Source organism: Aythya marila (genome assembly GCF_965140915.1).
Source record: "Aythya marila genome assembly, chromosome: Z".
NCBI classification, from domain to species: Eukaryota; Metazoa; Chordata; class Aves; order Anseriformes; family Anatidae; genus Aythya; species Aythya marila.
In genome coordinates, this window is record NC_139080.1 from 11,874,029 (window position 1) to 11,891,344 (window position 17,316).

Sequence of the window (17,316 nt, forward strand, 5' to 3'; positions counted from 1 at the left end):
ATGATTTGCATGCATTGGTGTCAGTTCACACTGTGTGGAGCTACTCCAAGAGATGATGAGCTCAACAGCTAGCTTGCTGAACAGTCAAGACTGCTCATGTGCAACATGTATATAAAAACATACTTGGCAGCAGTCTTTCTCTGTATCCCCATACATTAAAAATATTGCATTAGTGGATAGCTTCATGGTGCTTAGCACGTAACATAACAAATGACAATCTCCAGAATAGAGGAAGCACAGCATAAATACAGTATATCACTTTCACAAAGGGCCTTTGAAACTCTGGCAATATAATAAAAATAGGAATCAAACTCCATACTCAATTAAACACAAATAACTGGACTGTAGAGTTTAGAGTTACATATGTACAATAATTCATGACAACCTTTGCAGAACTGAATTGACTTAGAGCATTCTGTAAAGAACAAAAAACATTTCACGCAAGGCTAGACATATGCAGGTAAACAGAGAAAACAGATACTACATTAAGGTAAATACTGTTATTTCCAATGCCAAGGTTTGACTGGCTTACCACCATAAATACAATTCTTATTTTCACCAAGTTTATTTTTTTCAATTATAGTATCAAAGTCAAGACGACAGACTTTTAAGAATTAAGAAATTGCACTTTTCCTGTAGATCAATTGTTTAGGTGCCTAAAAATGGATTTGCAGAGCAGCCTTAGCCAAACTTTCAAAACTGGCAAAGCCAGCCAGTACTTTCATTTCATTTGTACACAAGCAGCAGGATCCAGTATAAAATAATTGCTTTAGTATTATGCTTTTAAACAATAAGCTTCAACGTTTTTTACATTCTAATCACCTTCCATACCCAAATCTCTTTTTATGATAGCCAGGAGGTTAATATACCATTTAATGATCCTGCTAATCATGGCATAATAGCACCATGGCTTATGACACCTGTTTGATGCTCCTGCAGCTTTTGACTGCCAAAGAAAATAGCCCCACACTTAAGATACTTTTAAAACAAGATAAATAACAACTTTCATCCCAACTCTGTCCATTTTTATCACTTCTTCAATTTATCATACACTTCATCTACTTCCACAAACTGACAGTAAGTTTCATGGCTTCTTAAACAGGGCATCAAGACACCACAGGCAGACATGTCTTCACATACAATACAGTGTGTTAATACACTGAGGTCAGCAGGAAGGAAGTAGTAAAGCACCCAAAAAAGAGAAACGTTCGATCTGAGGCTTGAGGCAACCAGTTTTACCAGGTCTTCACTTTGCAGATAAGTGATGCTCTGGAATTGCAACTGCTCCGAGCAGGTAAGAGAGGAGGGTGTACCAGTAGCATCAGCATGGCAAGAGCACCAGTGCTACTGACCCAAAAAGAAAACATTCCCCTAGGGGAATTTCTTCCAATTGCTTCACGCAGTCCTACCCCACATATCGAACACAAAAAGCAACAAAGCAGCAGCCGATCAGTGACACCATCGATGCAGAAATCACAGTGACCACACTGCCAGCTACACTAACCAAGAGCCCTAGGCCCACACCAAGAATGATCTGGGCCAGCTGGACCATGCAGGTGAGAGCAGCGCAGTCGATGCCCTTCCCTCGCCTGTGATCTGTGTCTTGTTCATCTTCTCGCAGACTCTGTACCTGCAAATAAGCAAAAAACAAGATTCAAGGAAGGGAACTTAAACACTGCTGGTAACTTGCACCTCTCAGCTGATGATGCACTGTCATGACATTCAAGTGCAGCAAAACAAGCCAATAGCTCTCTTTTTCCTTTCCATTTTCTCCTGCCTGTCCCACAGAGGTTACAAAGTTCAAACAGATTTTACAAGTGATAGTAAGTTTTCCAAATTGTCCCTTTTCTCCCACCTCCAACTTTTCCCTCTAACCCTTCTTTCAAGGAAGGAATCGAAGAATGATCAGCAAAACCAATCCTTTCCTTGAAGTTCAGGTCTACTTGAGCTCTGGCAAACTAATATAAGGAGAAAAATTCACTGTACAGGACACCCTGTCAAGGATATTTTCACTCCAGCTCTCACATGGCTGCATCATACAATCATCTAGCAATGACAGAATGGAAAAGGAATGGAAGAGACCTTCAAGATCATCAGGTCCAACTGTAAGGAGGGCCTCAGGGGGTATTGAGACATAGTATGTCCCACACACATACAGATCATAATTTGTTGTAATGGAGCTCTTGTGCTCTGAAGTTATGCCTCAAAGCACATAAAGGAGTTCACTATTAAAATCTAACTGTAATGCTTTTATTTCTGAAAAAAAAGTCTGAGAATGAATGTACAGACTAGGATTCTTCTACATTACAGAAGGCCATTATCAGCTATGACATTCAAATGACATACATAGCAGAGGAAAAGGTTTTATTCTATATGAGCATCTCATATACAAGCACCATGTGAGGTTGGCTTAACACTGGAACAGGCTGTCCAGAGAGGTTGTAGAGCTTCCACCCACGGAGACCTTCAAAACTGAACTGGACATGATCACAGGCAATGTGCCAACTGCTCTGTTTCATTGGAAAATTACATAAAAGTTTACGTATTTATTGTTCTTGCAGTTGAATGGAGACAGTTGCTTTGTAACACACAGAGGGTTTCTGTGCTGTGTGCTAGCTGAGCTGGTCTCTATCCATCCAATATCTCTATCTATTGTGATTAGGATGCTTTTTTTCAAGACCTGTTATATTGTTTTTGAGCTGTTACCACCCAAAGCTCAAAACTACTGGAGGCAGTGTCTTCCTAATCCCGTAGATGAAACTGAATTTGGATCCCAGGGAACAGCAGCATGGAACAGGAATTGAAAGGGCAGCATTTTAAAAACCAGCACATGATTTTGGTAGACTGCATACTGAGGGAAAAAGTCTGTTCTTTGTTTTGGAATAATGCAGACCTTTCCTCTGAAGTATTTTCAATTTTAGACACAATTTCTTTGGAATTACAACTGTTTTGCTGTGCTCTGCCCAGGGTTCCTATGTGCCAGTAGTTCTGACCACAATAATATGAATGTGTGAATGAACACGATCTTGCACTTGATGTTTCCTCTTTACTTATTTTTTTTTCCTATTATAGAGGGTTTGGGACAAACCTAATTCTGTTAATGTCAGATGTCAGATCTCATGTAGAATTATCATTTAACATCTGGCATAGCAAGTACCATACACCAAACAAGAAACAATCAGTTCTCTCACAAGTCACATTTGAAGCCTATTAAGTACAAGGTCCATTCACACTCAGCATATTCTATTTCACTTCTATCTTGAAACAAGTCTGAGTCAGAGATGGGCTATAATTTACTTATAACTACTTTACTCCCTTTCTCTGAGCTGGCTGGCCTAAGATTAGGGTTGTGATCCTACCCCAAACTGGATTCAGACCCTGTCTTTTGTTAAATCCCTCTGAAATTCTGCATTGTAATTGTTTTCTGTTGGAAGAAACAGGGAAATTAACTGAAAAAATTGTGAATCGGATCTATGAAATATTTATTCACCTTGAAACATCCTCCTAGGATTCAACAGAGTAATTTAGGGTTTTCTTGTACTCATCATTCAGGTGATGATGCTTAGAAGTCATATAGAACAGTAGGATATGTTCTCATGGACTTAATCTAGTCCTGTGCTGGTCTCAAGTATATATATATTTTTTTGCTTTTCAACTGTTCAACACTTTCTATATTAATTTCTTTGAATGTCACTGGACATAATGAGAACTTTTCCTAAGTCCTCCCAATTCTCCTTAATCCTTCTTGTTTCCAGCTCTCTTACTAATTTGAGAGAACTTTTCCATTAAAGAGCTAAACTCTTTACAAGACTTTAAGATCTTGCTGTGTCCAGTAACATGATAGAAGGAATGCAGGCTTTTCCAGATTTCCTTTGGAAACAGGATTTCATGCTGTGGAAGACCAAAAACAACCCCAGACATTTAGAGGGAGAACAAGAATGTGGAGTATAATTTATTACTGAGCTACATAAAGCTGTTCGTACTTGAATTGCACATCTTTATCAGCTAACAGTTTTTTGTAACACTTTGCAGTTAACTGAAACTTCTGACAGCTTTTACAGCCTGATTATTAACTTTAGGGCCTCAGAAGTCAGTTCCTCAGCTAATATGAACAGGCTATGATTCTCTGAAGTAATTTGAGTTTGGCAGCTGCTCAGCCTGAGCCCCTTGCATTTAGAAACAAGGGCACACACACACAGCTGAGAGATCAATGGTGCACAAAGCGGTGGTTTAGATTTGATTCTTAGGAAGGCAGTCCTTGAAAGCAACACAAATTGGAGCCCTGTTATCCTCTTCCTGCCTGAACATGTATTGTGACTGGCGTTGTTTCAGCTGGGATGATAAATAATTATTTGTCTCAATGCAGGACTCTGTTTGGAGAGCCTGGAGCTGGGACCTTAGCTGCGAGGTGTCATGTAGCTATATGACAACTAATAATATTAGTGTTGTTTAATAAAGTCTTGAACATCTTTATGTCAGAAACTTTCTGTTCATAACGTGTCACTGTAAATAGTTTGAAATTACAATTAAAACCTGTTTGCCAGTTCTATCCAATGTTCTGCCAAAACAGACTAAACAGACTTACCCTTCTTTAGACATTGAACTTACCTCTTCTTCTCTGTGATACTCTGCAATGAGTTGGAATGGCACTGTGTACAGTGTGCTGGACATGACACCAAAGAGGGAACACAGAGCCAGAGTGGAATAGACATTGGGAAACAAGCCAATTAATCCAGTACCCAATCCAAAAAGTAGGTATCCAATGAAATAAAGTCCCTTTAATCCTATGTATTGCAGAAGGATTTTCTGCAGGTCTGGGGAAAGAAAGAAAAAATGCTGCTGAGACTAGAACAGAATAAGTCACATTTCATTGGGGAATTCCTTTAAGGAGTTTTATTTCGTAAGATGAAATGAAGGAGAAAATTATTGATTTTTGAAGTTGCCTTAAATTACTGCGGTTATAAACTTGCTGCAGAATGCTTCTTTCTGCTAACTGTCTCTGGAGATACATTTATTCAGACATAACCAAGCTCTGAGAAGAAGTAGTTAACAGCCATTCTGGAAGAACTGCCCCATTGACAACCTCAGACATTTCCGCTGTTTGATTACAATGGGAACATTTGGCATCAGCCCTTGTCTGAGCTGAAAGAGGTGCTACATAAATGCCTATAGTTAAGCTCCAAATGAGAAAGCTTCTTTTAGGTGCTCACTTCAACTCCCAAAATGCTCCTCATTTGAGTTTTTGGAAAGCAAGAAATTTTTAAATCCTGGGTAAGAGCTATGGTGAGATTTATTTGAGAAGCTGTACTAGAGTATTTACACATAATTTTTGAGTGCAAGGTTCACTTTTTTGGCAAGAACTTCTACTGTACTGTGAAAAGGTCATTTTGTGAGAAATGCAGAGGGGGAGAGACCATCAGACCTTTGAAAACCTAATGCTACAGGTCTGCTAGGTGAAAGAGCATCTCAGAATGATAACCATGGCTTGATTTTACTCTGACATTTAACTTTAGGATAATACTCAGTGTTTAGGGTCAGTTCATATGCAGCACAATGCCTTACTCTTAAAGTGACCCCTCATCACATGGTCCAGACGGGAACTGCTCATGTCAAGATACAGATTTATAACGCTGCTGAGAATGTAATATTTCTTAAGGTTTTCGTGAATAAAAAAATATTTGGCATCACTTTATTTTTTTAAACAATGGCAAACTGAAAGCAGTATAAACACTGATTTAAAACAGTGCTGGAGTACATTCCTGGATACTTACAAGAATAGACTGAGGATGAAATTGCATTGATGCACAGCCCCCAGCATCCAACCTCTACACCTCTTCTGTAGGTAAGGTAAACCGTGGAGTTATGAGGTGCATAAGGACTACCTTGGTATACAACCTGAAAGAGACCATAGAGATCACAAAAGACAAGGATGCATTGCATGTATACAATACCTCCTGCTTACCAGAACATGGGACTCAAGACAGGGCCTCATCCCTGGCAGGGGTAATGATCAGCACCCAAGAAATCTTTCAAGCGGCGCCCCCATCAGCCATTTGCAGTTCTTCAGATTTCACACTCATTTCTCCCAGACTCTCACGTACCAGATTTGTCCTCATTTCTTACCCTCAATTTTTTTCTGGACTGTCCACTCATTTGCCTGTTTTCCTTTGAGTGTCCCATCTCCCACCCTCCTTCTCTCTCTGCTTCTGCTTTCCTGCTTTAGCATTTATTTTCTAATTTATCTATAACTACTTTTTTTTCTTTCATGCTGCACATACGTTTTTCCAATCAGTCATTCTCTTATTCAGTCCCCTATCCAGCCAAGTAAAATTTTTCTTTTAGGTGTTCATATACATTGCAGGAAACTAAAACTCCCTCTCACTTAAAGAGACCAAAAAAAGGCAAGGAAACATGGCATACTGGATGGGAGTCACTGACATTCCTTCAGATTTGTAACAATATATTGTTTCTTTTTGGTGGAGGAGGAGATGCTACAAGGGAAGAAAAGCAAGAGGATTTTACACCTTTACCTGTCCCATGAAATCCGTGAAGAAGAGCATGTTGGACAGGAAAGCCATCCATCCAAAGAGGTGGCTCACACACAGATAGCGATAGTGGGATGGCATGCTGAAAAGCGTCTTCAAGAGTGATTTAAGGGTCATCCGCCTTTGAGTCTAAAAGCAAGTATTTAACAATAATACTGTATTATTGCCCTGAAAGCTAATAAAATAGCTGATGGCAAATGGAGAAGGCCTCAGTATCTTTTCATTGCTAAACTTCCAAAGTGTTTTATTTGTTATTGCTAGGATGGGTTGCTTGAGTACTGAATGTCCTTCACTGTATATTTGACTTGTAAAGCCATTGCATAGTAAAGTCATCTGAAAGATCACAGAGACTTGAGGGGCTGGGGTGCACCAGCAGAGATGTAGCAACACCGCTTGTTGTTACAGGCAGTAGAATTATTGATTACCACTGGAACCAAGTGAAAATTTTCTGCCAAAACACATTCAGCAGGGGCTCAAAAAACAAAAGAAAATAAACATGAAAAGAATTATTTCCTGGAGACAATTAGCTTTCCATCACAGATTTAAAGCTGCCATGGAAAATAATGAAACCCAAAAATATGTCCTCAGAATTAAAGTATATCAGTTGCGGAGTATTGCAGTTCTGAGACTTTGTTCTCATTCCTCTTTCTATGTCCTATGTTCCCTAAGAAACTTAACCTCTTCTGGTGTATAATCACTATGGAATTTCCACTACATCTTCCCCCTCAAGAAGCAAGAAGAGGTGATATGACAGGAGATGCAGCACCACCCAAAACCCTATTGTCCAGATAATGTAAGCTCCAGCACCTGAACACCCCCACCTCATGGGTAAAACAACTGAATACAACATCAAAAACATTATAGGTATGGGTTAACAAATCTCACTGACATGGAAAAACAAATTGTCTTGCCACCTTCAATGCCCCACCTTATCTCCCTCTTCCTTGTCTGAACCCTGTGCCAAAAACTTTTTTTTTTTTGATTTTATTTTGTTTTGTTTTCAGTCACAGACATCAAATCAGATCACCTCTTTCGCTTGATTTCTTCAGTGCTTCAGGTGTGCTTGATGTCAGGCATTTGCAACATACACGTAGAGTCCTTACTACTTAAAAGCTCCTGCATGGTTCTTTACTTTCAGAGAAAGACAAATGTTATTTTTTAATACTATTCTGTGCATGATGGAACACTTCCAGTTTTCTCTAGCAATATTTGGTGGCAACAGTGGAGAGGTGGTGAGGAAAGCTGTATGGCCACTAAATGTGGACGAACTTTAATGTTATGTTCATTGCTGGAAAGCTGAATTGTGTCTTCAATTTCACAGAATCACAGAATTACAGAATTTTCTAGGTTGGAAGAGACCTCAAGGTCATCGAGTCCAACCTCCAACCTAACGCTAACAGCCCTCCACTAAACCATATCCCTAAGCTCTACATCTAAACGTCTTTTGAAGACTTCCAAGGATGGTGACTCCACCACTTCCCTGGGCAGCCTGTTCCAATGCCTCACAACCCTTTCAGTGAAGAAGTTCTTCCTAACATCCAGCCTAAAACTCCCCTGGCTCAACTTAAACCCATTCCCCCTCGTCCTGTCACCAGGCACGTGGGAGAACAGGCCAACCCCCACCTCGCTACAGCCTCCCTTGAGGTACCTAAAAAGAGCGATAAGGTCACCCCTGAGCCTCCTCTTCTCCAGGCTGAACAAGCCCAGCTCCCTCAGCCGCTCCTCGTAGGACTTGTTCTCCAGGCCCCTCACCAGCTTCGTCGCCCTTCTCTGCACCCGCTCAAGCACCTCGATGTCCTTCTTGTAGCGAGGGGCCCAAAACTGAACACAGTACTCGAGGTGCGGCCTCACCAGAGCTGAGTACAGGGGGACGATCACCTCCCTAGCCCTGCTGGTCATGCTGTTCCTAATACAAGCCAGGATGCCGTTGGCCTTCTTGGCCACCTGAGCACACTGCTGGCTCATATTCAGCCGACTGTCCACCATCACTCCCAGGTCCTTCTCTGCCTGGCAGCTCTCCAACCATTCCTCTCCCAGCCTGTAGCTCTGCTTGGGGTTATTGCGCCCCAGGTGCAGGACCCGGCACTTGGCCTTGTTAAACTTCATGCAGTTGACCTCAGCCCATCGGTGCAGCCTATCCAGATCCTCCTGCAGAGCTTTCCTACCCTCAAGCAGATCGACACACGCACCTAACTTGGTGTCATCTGCGAACTTACTGAGGGTGCACTCGATGAGTTCGCACTAATTTGCTGTTAGCTGATAACTTTTCTCCTTCCTTTAGTGCTCTAGCTACTTTTCACAATTCTGCTTTCCTTTGAGCTAGGTTATCCTGCAAGCTGATCTTTGAACAATCACCACATATAAAGTTGGAAAACACATTGCTCCAGTGTGAGGTTTTTAATCCTCATAGGAATGCCAGAATTCAAGTAACTGACTTTTACCTTGAACTGCATATTGTCTAAATCCCTTGGAATTTCTCTCAGTATCACTGTCTCTTTTAACTGTATTTTAAACAGAGTAATCATTCTATTCAACTACAATTATACAAACAAAACAAAACAAAACAAAACAAGACAGTTCCACATTAACTCATTAGCGTTATTTCAAGGATAATTGCTATTGTTTGACTTAGCTTATATAATTTGTTCAACTCTTCCACAAAGTTCTTCAAAATAGGCTTTCTAAGGTATTTTTAAGGTATTAGGATACGGTCAGGGAAATTAAAGGGGCAGTAATTCTAAATAATAATTTGACAGTTAGACAAGCTTTCTTTCTATTTAGATATTTTAAAGAGTAGAAATGGAAACAGAAATGTTTAATACATATGTTTAGTGCCCTCCAATGCACAATCATTTAAAATCTCACAATACCTAATCATTTTTTCTACAAAATCGGTACAACTCAAGGCTGATTCATAAGGATTCATATTACAGGATTTATGGCCATAGATCCGGAGTAATTTGGCATCAAAATAAAGAAAAAGAGTAGAATATTTTTGGATTTCTGTTAATACTGTAACAGGTCAAATCTCATTAATAACCATGGACGCTATTAGTATGTAAGAGCATAGCCCTTAATTTAGAAGAAATAGGGCCGTGATGCCTGCTGTGAAAAAAGAGGCACAGAAAAACAGGAAGCCAAATCATTTATTCAAGGAAGTAATTACAGTAATGAATGAACTCAGAAAACATGTGCCACAGGAGGCAGACCACTGCGGTAGTGAGAGTGTCCAGAATTTGCACAAGCCCAGGCACATCAAACAAACATGAGACAGATCAAAGCACAATGAGCATCTGATGGGCTGTCCAGCTAAAATCCTAGAAAGAAAGGCAACAGCAGAAGCTGGCCTGCAGTGCATGACAGAACTTTTCTTCGGGTGTCACATGCTACTGATTCACTGGTATTAGTTCTTGCCAAGCAACAGGCTAGCCCAGCCCCCTCTCTTCTTCATTGCCCTTCCTTTCTTTTGGAGCTTGCATTGCCCAGTCAATGACACAGAGTGTCTCTGACAATTTAGAGGATGCTCAGAGATAACTATGCTAGTGAAGGATGCTGTCTGCTCAGGTTGGCCTGTGGTAGGGAAACGGGGAAAACACTGCAGTGTTCTAGCCATATTCTCCTGACACACTGCTGCTTTGCTGCCAGTCCCTCACCATGTCTGGCATCCTCACCAGGCAGTGTACATCTTTTATTCTGGCTTTGTGTGGTGTCTGCTATAATAATATTCTTATCTGGGTTGTGAGTACCTGCTAGAATACAAGTGTTAAATAGTAAAAGATAATAAATCCATTATATTGGTACTTTAAACATGAATTTGGGTTTCTAACTTAAAATCATCTGTGTGTTCTCATTAATTTTTAGCTTATTTCCTAAGAATTGTGTCAGGGATATATACACATAAGGCCAAGAGATAAGAAGTGAAATGAATGAACAGCCAACTGTTTCATTACTTACTGCCATACTAGGAACCAAACATATATATTAACTTTTGCATACCGAGGATACCATGAAAGGGTGGTAAGGATTCCCACATTAAAAGTCATCAACAAAACAGTGAAAACCACTACCTGTTCCTAAGACTATTCTATAAATTTGTTCCCCAGATATTTTTCAGGTAGGTTCACCTTTTCTTTGCTGCCTTAGATTGAAGCTATCTCTCATAAGAATTCAGCAGGAACAAAATACCAGTGATTACTTGCAAATATAGGCTATTCTCTCTCACCTTGAATTCTGCCAAAGGCACAGCTACATCATCACTTCAGAATAAAACTAAAACCCTGGAAGTGACGTTGCTCTGTTGCTTAAGTAGCAATTTCAAACAAATCAACACCATCAATAAATCCTCAATGAAATACTGAGCAGTAGCATAACTGCTACTACTATAAGTTTATCAGACCAGGGAACTAACTCTTCATATGTACTAAATATGGAAGCATGTTGACATCAATGGGAGCTGCACATTTATATCAAAAATTAATGGTCTGTAGCTCCTGTCCACAATGTGTTGTGAATTCTGCCAGGACTGAAGGACAAATTATATCCTCTTGACAAATTTCAGATGAGGAGGATACAAGAAACTGACGAAGGGTGGAAACTTGAATCTGGTTCTCCCTCATCCCTGCCAACTGTTCAAAGCATCAGGACTAGTCTGTCTCTGTCTTGCTGGAAATACTTTACAAATAACAAAAGAAGAAAAGAAAGAAGACTTTCTACTGATATTGCATCCTGGTGGAGGATTCTTTTACTGAGCGTGTGTGTGAAAGGGGTACATTTTAAATTGTCAGCATTAGCTAATTAAAAGGCTGTTGGTCTCCAAGGATGGAATGATATGGGCTACAAAATCATCTCTGCACTTACCTCTGTACGTGATATAGCAGCATGTTTCTTTGGTTTTGCTGCAGCGTTTATTTCAGTACATGCTATGTATCCATTCCTGATTTCCTCTATGGAGCTATACTTCCTGGGGTCAGTCACTTCCAACAATAACTTTGTCTCTTCTTTGTTATATCTGAGCGGGACTTCAGGAATACTGCGCAGATGTACAGTAAGGCAGATTAGGAAAACCAAGGCTGACAAGAGGAAAATCACCTGGAATTCTGATGTTAAGGAATATCCTAGTATGGTTTGACCCCAATCCACAGCACCTGTCAGGTAACCCAGGGCTCCTCCTAAGCCTACACGGGGAAAAAAAAAAAAAAAAAAAGGGGGAAAAAATCTACTGGTATTCATAAAATAAACAAACAGCACACAATACCCTCAGCATATGATTCCCTCTAGTAATGATTGAATAAACACCCTTCAGATACCATTATATGTGGAAAGAATCACAAGGAAGTGGAACACTGAGCTGTTCCCACATATGAGCAGTTACCAAAATGTCTCTTGGAAAATATCCTTGGTTCTGGTGGATGAAGCTCTCAAAAAAAGACCCAAATATTTAGCAACATGGACTTACATCTCTTTGCCAGCCAATATTCTGTATGATTCAGAAACATTTCTTTGAAGCTGTCTTTTCTTTGAAACAGTGAGTAACACAAAATAAAACTTTTCTAAAAAAAAAAGGTTTTTTTCTAAAACTTTGTAGAACAAACAATTTTCCTATTACATCAAGACTATCTGTAGTTCAGACTTTGTAAAATGTACTTTATACAGCAGAATCTGAACAGAAATACTGCTTCCATGTTGTTTTTTGTTTGTTTGTTTGTGTTTTTTTTTTTTTTAGGAAAGGAATGAAATAAAAACCGTTGTTTTGTAATCACCAAAATCCAAGTACCTCTCCACTAGGAAAGGAAAACAAAAAGGAACGAATATAAATGAGAAATTCCTCTTATTGAGCTTCCCCATCTCAGAAAATTTAGCATGCTCATTTTACTGTTTACTCTATCTTGTGTCTCAAAGTTAATAAAAGAAGAATTCAGTCTATTGTTTTACAATTCCTTCTTTCTGATGAGAGTGCAAGCTGTTTCAGAAGCACAAGGTACAAGTGTACACTGTTACATCCAGCACGTAGCTTTGGCAGGGGAAGCAGCTTTGCACAGTCCTGCCACCTCGTTAACCAGGTGGTTCTGCAGGACGTGGAAGTGACCCAGCACAGAAGCATCTGAAGGACTTGGATGTATTTCTGCTCCTCTGCTTAGGAGAACTGGAGACAATGCACAGCAGAACCATTCTGTCCAACAAAAAGTAACAGAGGTAACAAGAACCACGTATGCTTTGCCTAAACACCACAACATTATCATTCCATTCTGGGCTTTCTGTACTTATTTCCCTCTTGGGTCTGATCACAGCCCTCCTTCCTTGTGCCCTACTGGATGGGGACTGTATCATTGCTTTTCTAATGAAAAACAATTAAGCTGTTAATATCTTTTGGAAGAAAACTTACACTAAATGTTTGCACAGCAGTTAATGCTTGATGCTCGAGGTCTTTTTTGCATACTGTTTTGACAAAAAGTAATCATGATATTGGAATGCACAGTCTGTGTGTTGTGTGTTGGGTATGTGCAGTCTTTCTTCTACTTGTCTCAGTTTTATATCTGTGAGCTATCCAGTTTCATGTTTGAACTTTAAAAATGGCAAAGACAAATTGGAGAGCAGTCTTGGGGATAGTTAATGTAAAAAGAAGGAACTGAATAGGGGAAAGATAATAATGCATAAAACAGAAGCAATTAAAAAGGGGAAGGAAGGATGCTTTCTGTATGTAATAGAGACAGAGAAAAGGAGTATTATATTTTAACTATAGGAAATGTATATTAAGATTAGATTTTAGGGAAAAACACTTAACAGTAAGGCCAGTGAAATGCTGGAGCAGGCTCCCTTGGGAGGGCTGCAGAATCTCCAGCTGGGCAACCACCCATCCAAATGGGTTTAGGTACAGACGATCTTGATACAGTGACAAGGTGTTGGACCAAATAATATGGAGAAATCTGTTCTGCTCGCATTTGATGTGATTTATCTTACATCCCTTTTCACCACGCAAATGAATCAGTTCAATAGCTCTGAATATAGAAATCAAAACTTTTCAGTAGGAAAAATAGTAAAGAGTTCTGCTGGAGGCAGGAGACTTAGAGACTCACTCCTCATTCTGTCCAAATGAGTGATTGATTAAAATGTTGTCTGTGGGTTTCTAATGGCTCATACTGACTTCATTCCCATGTGGCTTCAGGGTTCTCTTAGAATCTGTGCCCAGGTTCCAGGACGCAGCTATTTCGTATATCCAAAATCTGTCTGTTGCCAATAGCTACTACACCTCCCTCTCAAATGGGGTAACCACCACCGAATCCATGTGCTTCTGCTCTTGGTATGGTTCAGATGCCACAAAAATCTGCATCAATACAGACTGCATGACTTCTCATCTAGCCTGTTTTTTGTCTAGACCTTTCACAGTGACTGCTCTCAGACACAGCTGGAAGCTCCTCCAAAGTCACACTACAGGTGCACAGCCTTATGTGCATTGCCTGTGTGTTTCCTCAACACAGGGCAAAAGCCTTCTGGACTAAGTGAACTCTTTCCTTCTATAACTCAGCAACTTTTCAAATGTCTAAAGGCAATCACATGAAGCAAGTTTTTGGACTGAACCCCTTGGTCTTATTTTCTGGAAGATAGTGATTTTACATAAGCTTCTATTTCTAAAGTGGAGGGCAGCATATGTTGGGTTGGAGCACTGTCAAAGAACAGAAACCAGGTGTACTGCTGGTTACGTGCTCTGTCATGTGTAAGTGCTACAGCAAGGAAACAAGATCCTTCTCTTAATTTTTCCTTCACCAAAAACTTGAAGAAAATCAGAACAAAATGACTAAACGCTACTTCATAGTTTTTTTAAATAGTTAATTACCCTTAATTGAACCATGGCTGTACTACTGTAAATGTTTATGCCTGCAGCCTTCTGCAGCAGAATTCTTGTAGCAGCAATCACAAGTTGCTGTGCTCTGAAGTAGCGAAAACCCAGCAACAAAAGACCCGTGACTGAAGCACAGAATCAGATGATCGGTTCATTCAAGATTAGCACAGAGTGAATATAAAATCCATGCAACTGCCTTCCCCTCCATCAAAGTAGGAAGAAAAATAAAGGATCTGAGTACCTGTGAAGAGGGCATGGTAATGCAGACCCTTCTCTTTATCCTGATGAGAGCAGACATCAAATAAATATGCTTTGATAGGGCCATCAATAAAGTCAGCTGCAAAATCAAAAAGCACTACTCCCAGCATGGTAACAACTATCGCCCACGTCTGCTGCTTGTCTCTCCCATCGATGAAAGCTACAAAAAGAAGAAGAAGAAAAAAAAAGCCTCATTCTGACAGCAATAGTGTCATGTTTTGCAAAACCCCATTTTTCTTTCCAGAAACCTCCAAATCTAAGCAATGCTGTTACGCATGAGAGCTCAGTCATAACAGAATGACATCTAAGAAGCAGGATAACAATATTTTGAATTTGCGTAGCTCTGAGATGTGCTAGGTTGACTTTTATACATAAGCAGGAACTTGTCAGCTCAAGGCTCTGCAATCGAGAGCATCACTAGCCTTTCTCTACTCTATGCACTTCCATTGCATGTTCTGGTAGTCTAAAATACTTGCATTTTGGAGTATTTATTTGTTTTACTCCTTTTGTTCCACCCTTGCACTGTTATAGACAGTCAAGAGTTGGCTAACATCTCTTTCTGGGTAAATGAATACAGATACATACAACAGCAGCAATATCCAGAAACAGAGAATAAATCTGTGAAAACACGCTCCTTCCCACAGGAAGGAGACACAAGCCACGATGATAGTGACAACTTTCTAGCAAATCTTTGAGAAGTTAGATCTCAAGCTAAAATAAAACAGCATCTGGGGACATCACTCCTATCTGATTTTGCACACTCCAGGTGCAACAGGGTTTCCAAGGAGTTGTGATTTGTATTATTCACCAGCATAACACATTCCTGAGCCAAGCAAGTGCTGCAATAATTAAAGCTACATTAAAAGATGAATTACAGATAAATTTGAATGCTGACCCATCTAAAATATGGACTAATAGACATTCTCTTAAGATTTGTACTACATCATACAAACAACATAAACGATTTAACTTAATAAGGTAGATTTTAGTTCTTAAAAACTTCTCTAGGCCCAAGCAGAGTATGAACCGACCAGGCAAGCAGATCAACATACAAAATGCCATAATCACATGCACAAACTACAGAACAGTACATACAGGGCACATAACATGCAGCATTAGGACTGAACATAGATTGCAGTGCTCCTCAGCTGCTTCAGTGCTGCTGAGTAACGTGCTACCTAATGTTAACACCCAAGTTTTACAGGGAAATAAAGGAACCCCTCCTTTCTTTCCAATTCAAAACACCAGCATGAGTTTTGTCTGTCAGCACAGCGCATTCCCCTCACTCACCTGAGATCATCTCGTCCCCATTGAGGTACAAAGCCATGCCTACCAGCATTATGATGCCCAGACCCAGAATGAACGGTCGCCTCCTGCCCCAGCTACAGGTGCAGTGATCACTGGCTGAACCTACCACGGGCTGCAGCATGAAGCCCAGGATCGGGCTGATGAGCCACACCAGACTGTAGAGGCTCTTGGGCAGCCCTACACTGAGCAGCACCGGCGTGACAAAGGCAGCCTCCACAGCATAGCAGAACTCCCTGCCAAACATCGCCATGCTGTGCATGACCAGCCTTCCCGTCAGTCGCTTCTTCGGTACCACCATCCCAGTCCTGGTCACGGATTGCTGCATAGCCTTCTCTTTCCCTCTGGTGTGGTCCAGGTTGGTCATGGCCACCTCAGAAGGGGGTGGAAGGGCCCTGTGGAAGCTCTGTTTGGTTAAGGTCATGGCTCTGGTTACTCGCCCCGGCCCAGCAAGTCAATGCTGCCTGCTCTGGCTGACATGGAGCGCAGGTCATATGCCGGGTGGATTTGGTCTGCAGTGGGGGAGGGACTCACATACTTTTATGGCTCTGCGATCACAAGTTATGAAAGGAAGGGGGCGGGGATGAGCGCTAACATTAGCAGATCTGCCCTCCTGGATGTCTGCAAAGCTGCCAGCCATCCAGGACTAAAGCGTTACTGTTGAAGCGCGAAACATGCCTACAACAGGAGTATACATCACATGGGCACGGTGCAGGATCAGCCCGGCACAAAGCTGCCCCTCTTGCTGCTGCAAGACAGCAGTGACACTGGGAATAGAGAGCCCTCATCTCTCTGCTCAGCAAACAACCCGCGTGCCGGAGGGCTGAATTCCTGTAGGAGGGGGAAAAATACAAATAAAAATCTATAATCGCATGTCCAGAAAAGGATTTCGAGGCACTTGATGAAGATAAGCGAGCCTACCTATTGTTCTAGTGCTGGTGACAGACACACAGCTTGACAGAAGTCTGTCAAACAGCAACTGCTGAATATTTTTTTGCATCTGCTCTGTGCCACCCTCGATAAACTGATTATTTTCTTGGTTTCTAAAAAACAAAGGGGTATCAGGATCACTTAGTTTTTGTTTTGTTTTGAAACAGTCTCACCTGCCACATAAACTTTTGGCAAGAAAACAGAAGGTTTTAGAAGAAATCTATAGTGACACACCAAACCCCATTGTGTCCCCTATAGTGACCACCAAAACCACTGACCTTTTAGGTCAGCCACCTGACACAGGCAGCTGAGCCAACCTATGCTGAACTTAGCAGTAGTTTTTATATTGACCTCAGCAAATATTGGGTCAAAACCTGGGTGTGCTGTAAAGTAAGTTTGACAACGTTGGTTCTCCACCAACACAAGCAGATGCATTTGGGA

At 40.8% G+C, this 17,316-nt stretch overlaps 1 protein-coding gene across 1 annotated transcript; it reads right to left on the reverse strand.

Moving 5' to 3' along the window:
• Positions 1–1,405: 1,405 nt before the first annotated feature.
• SLC45A2 (solute carrier family 45 member 2) lies at positions 1,406–16,369 on the reverse strand (the record flags this gene model as incomplete). The annotated part of the gene is made up of 7 exons (XM_082783296.1): positions 1,406–1,630; positions 4,609–4,814; positions 5,772–5,895; positions 6,531–6,674; positions 11,403–11,719; positions 14,624–14,800; positions 15,931–16,369. 7 exons carry the CDS (start codon positions 16,367–16,369, stop codon positions 1,406–1,408), a joined length of 1,632 nt encoding a protein of 543 aa, XP_082639422.1.
• Positions 16,370–17,316: the final 947 nt, after the last annotated feature.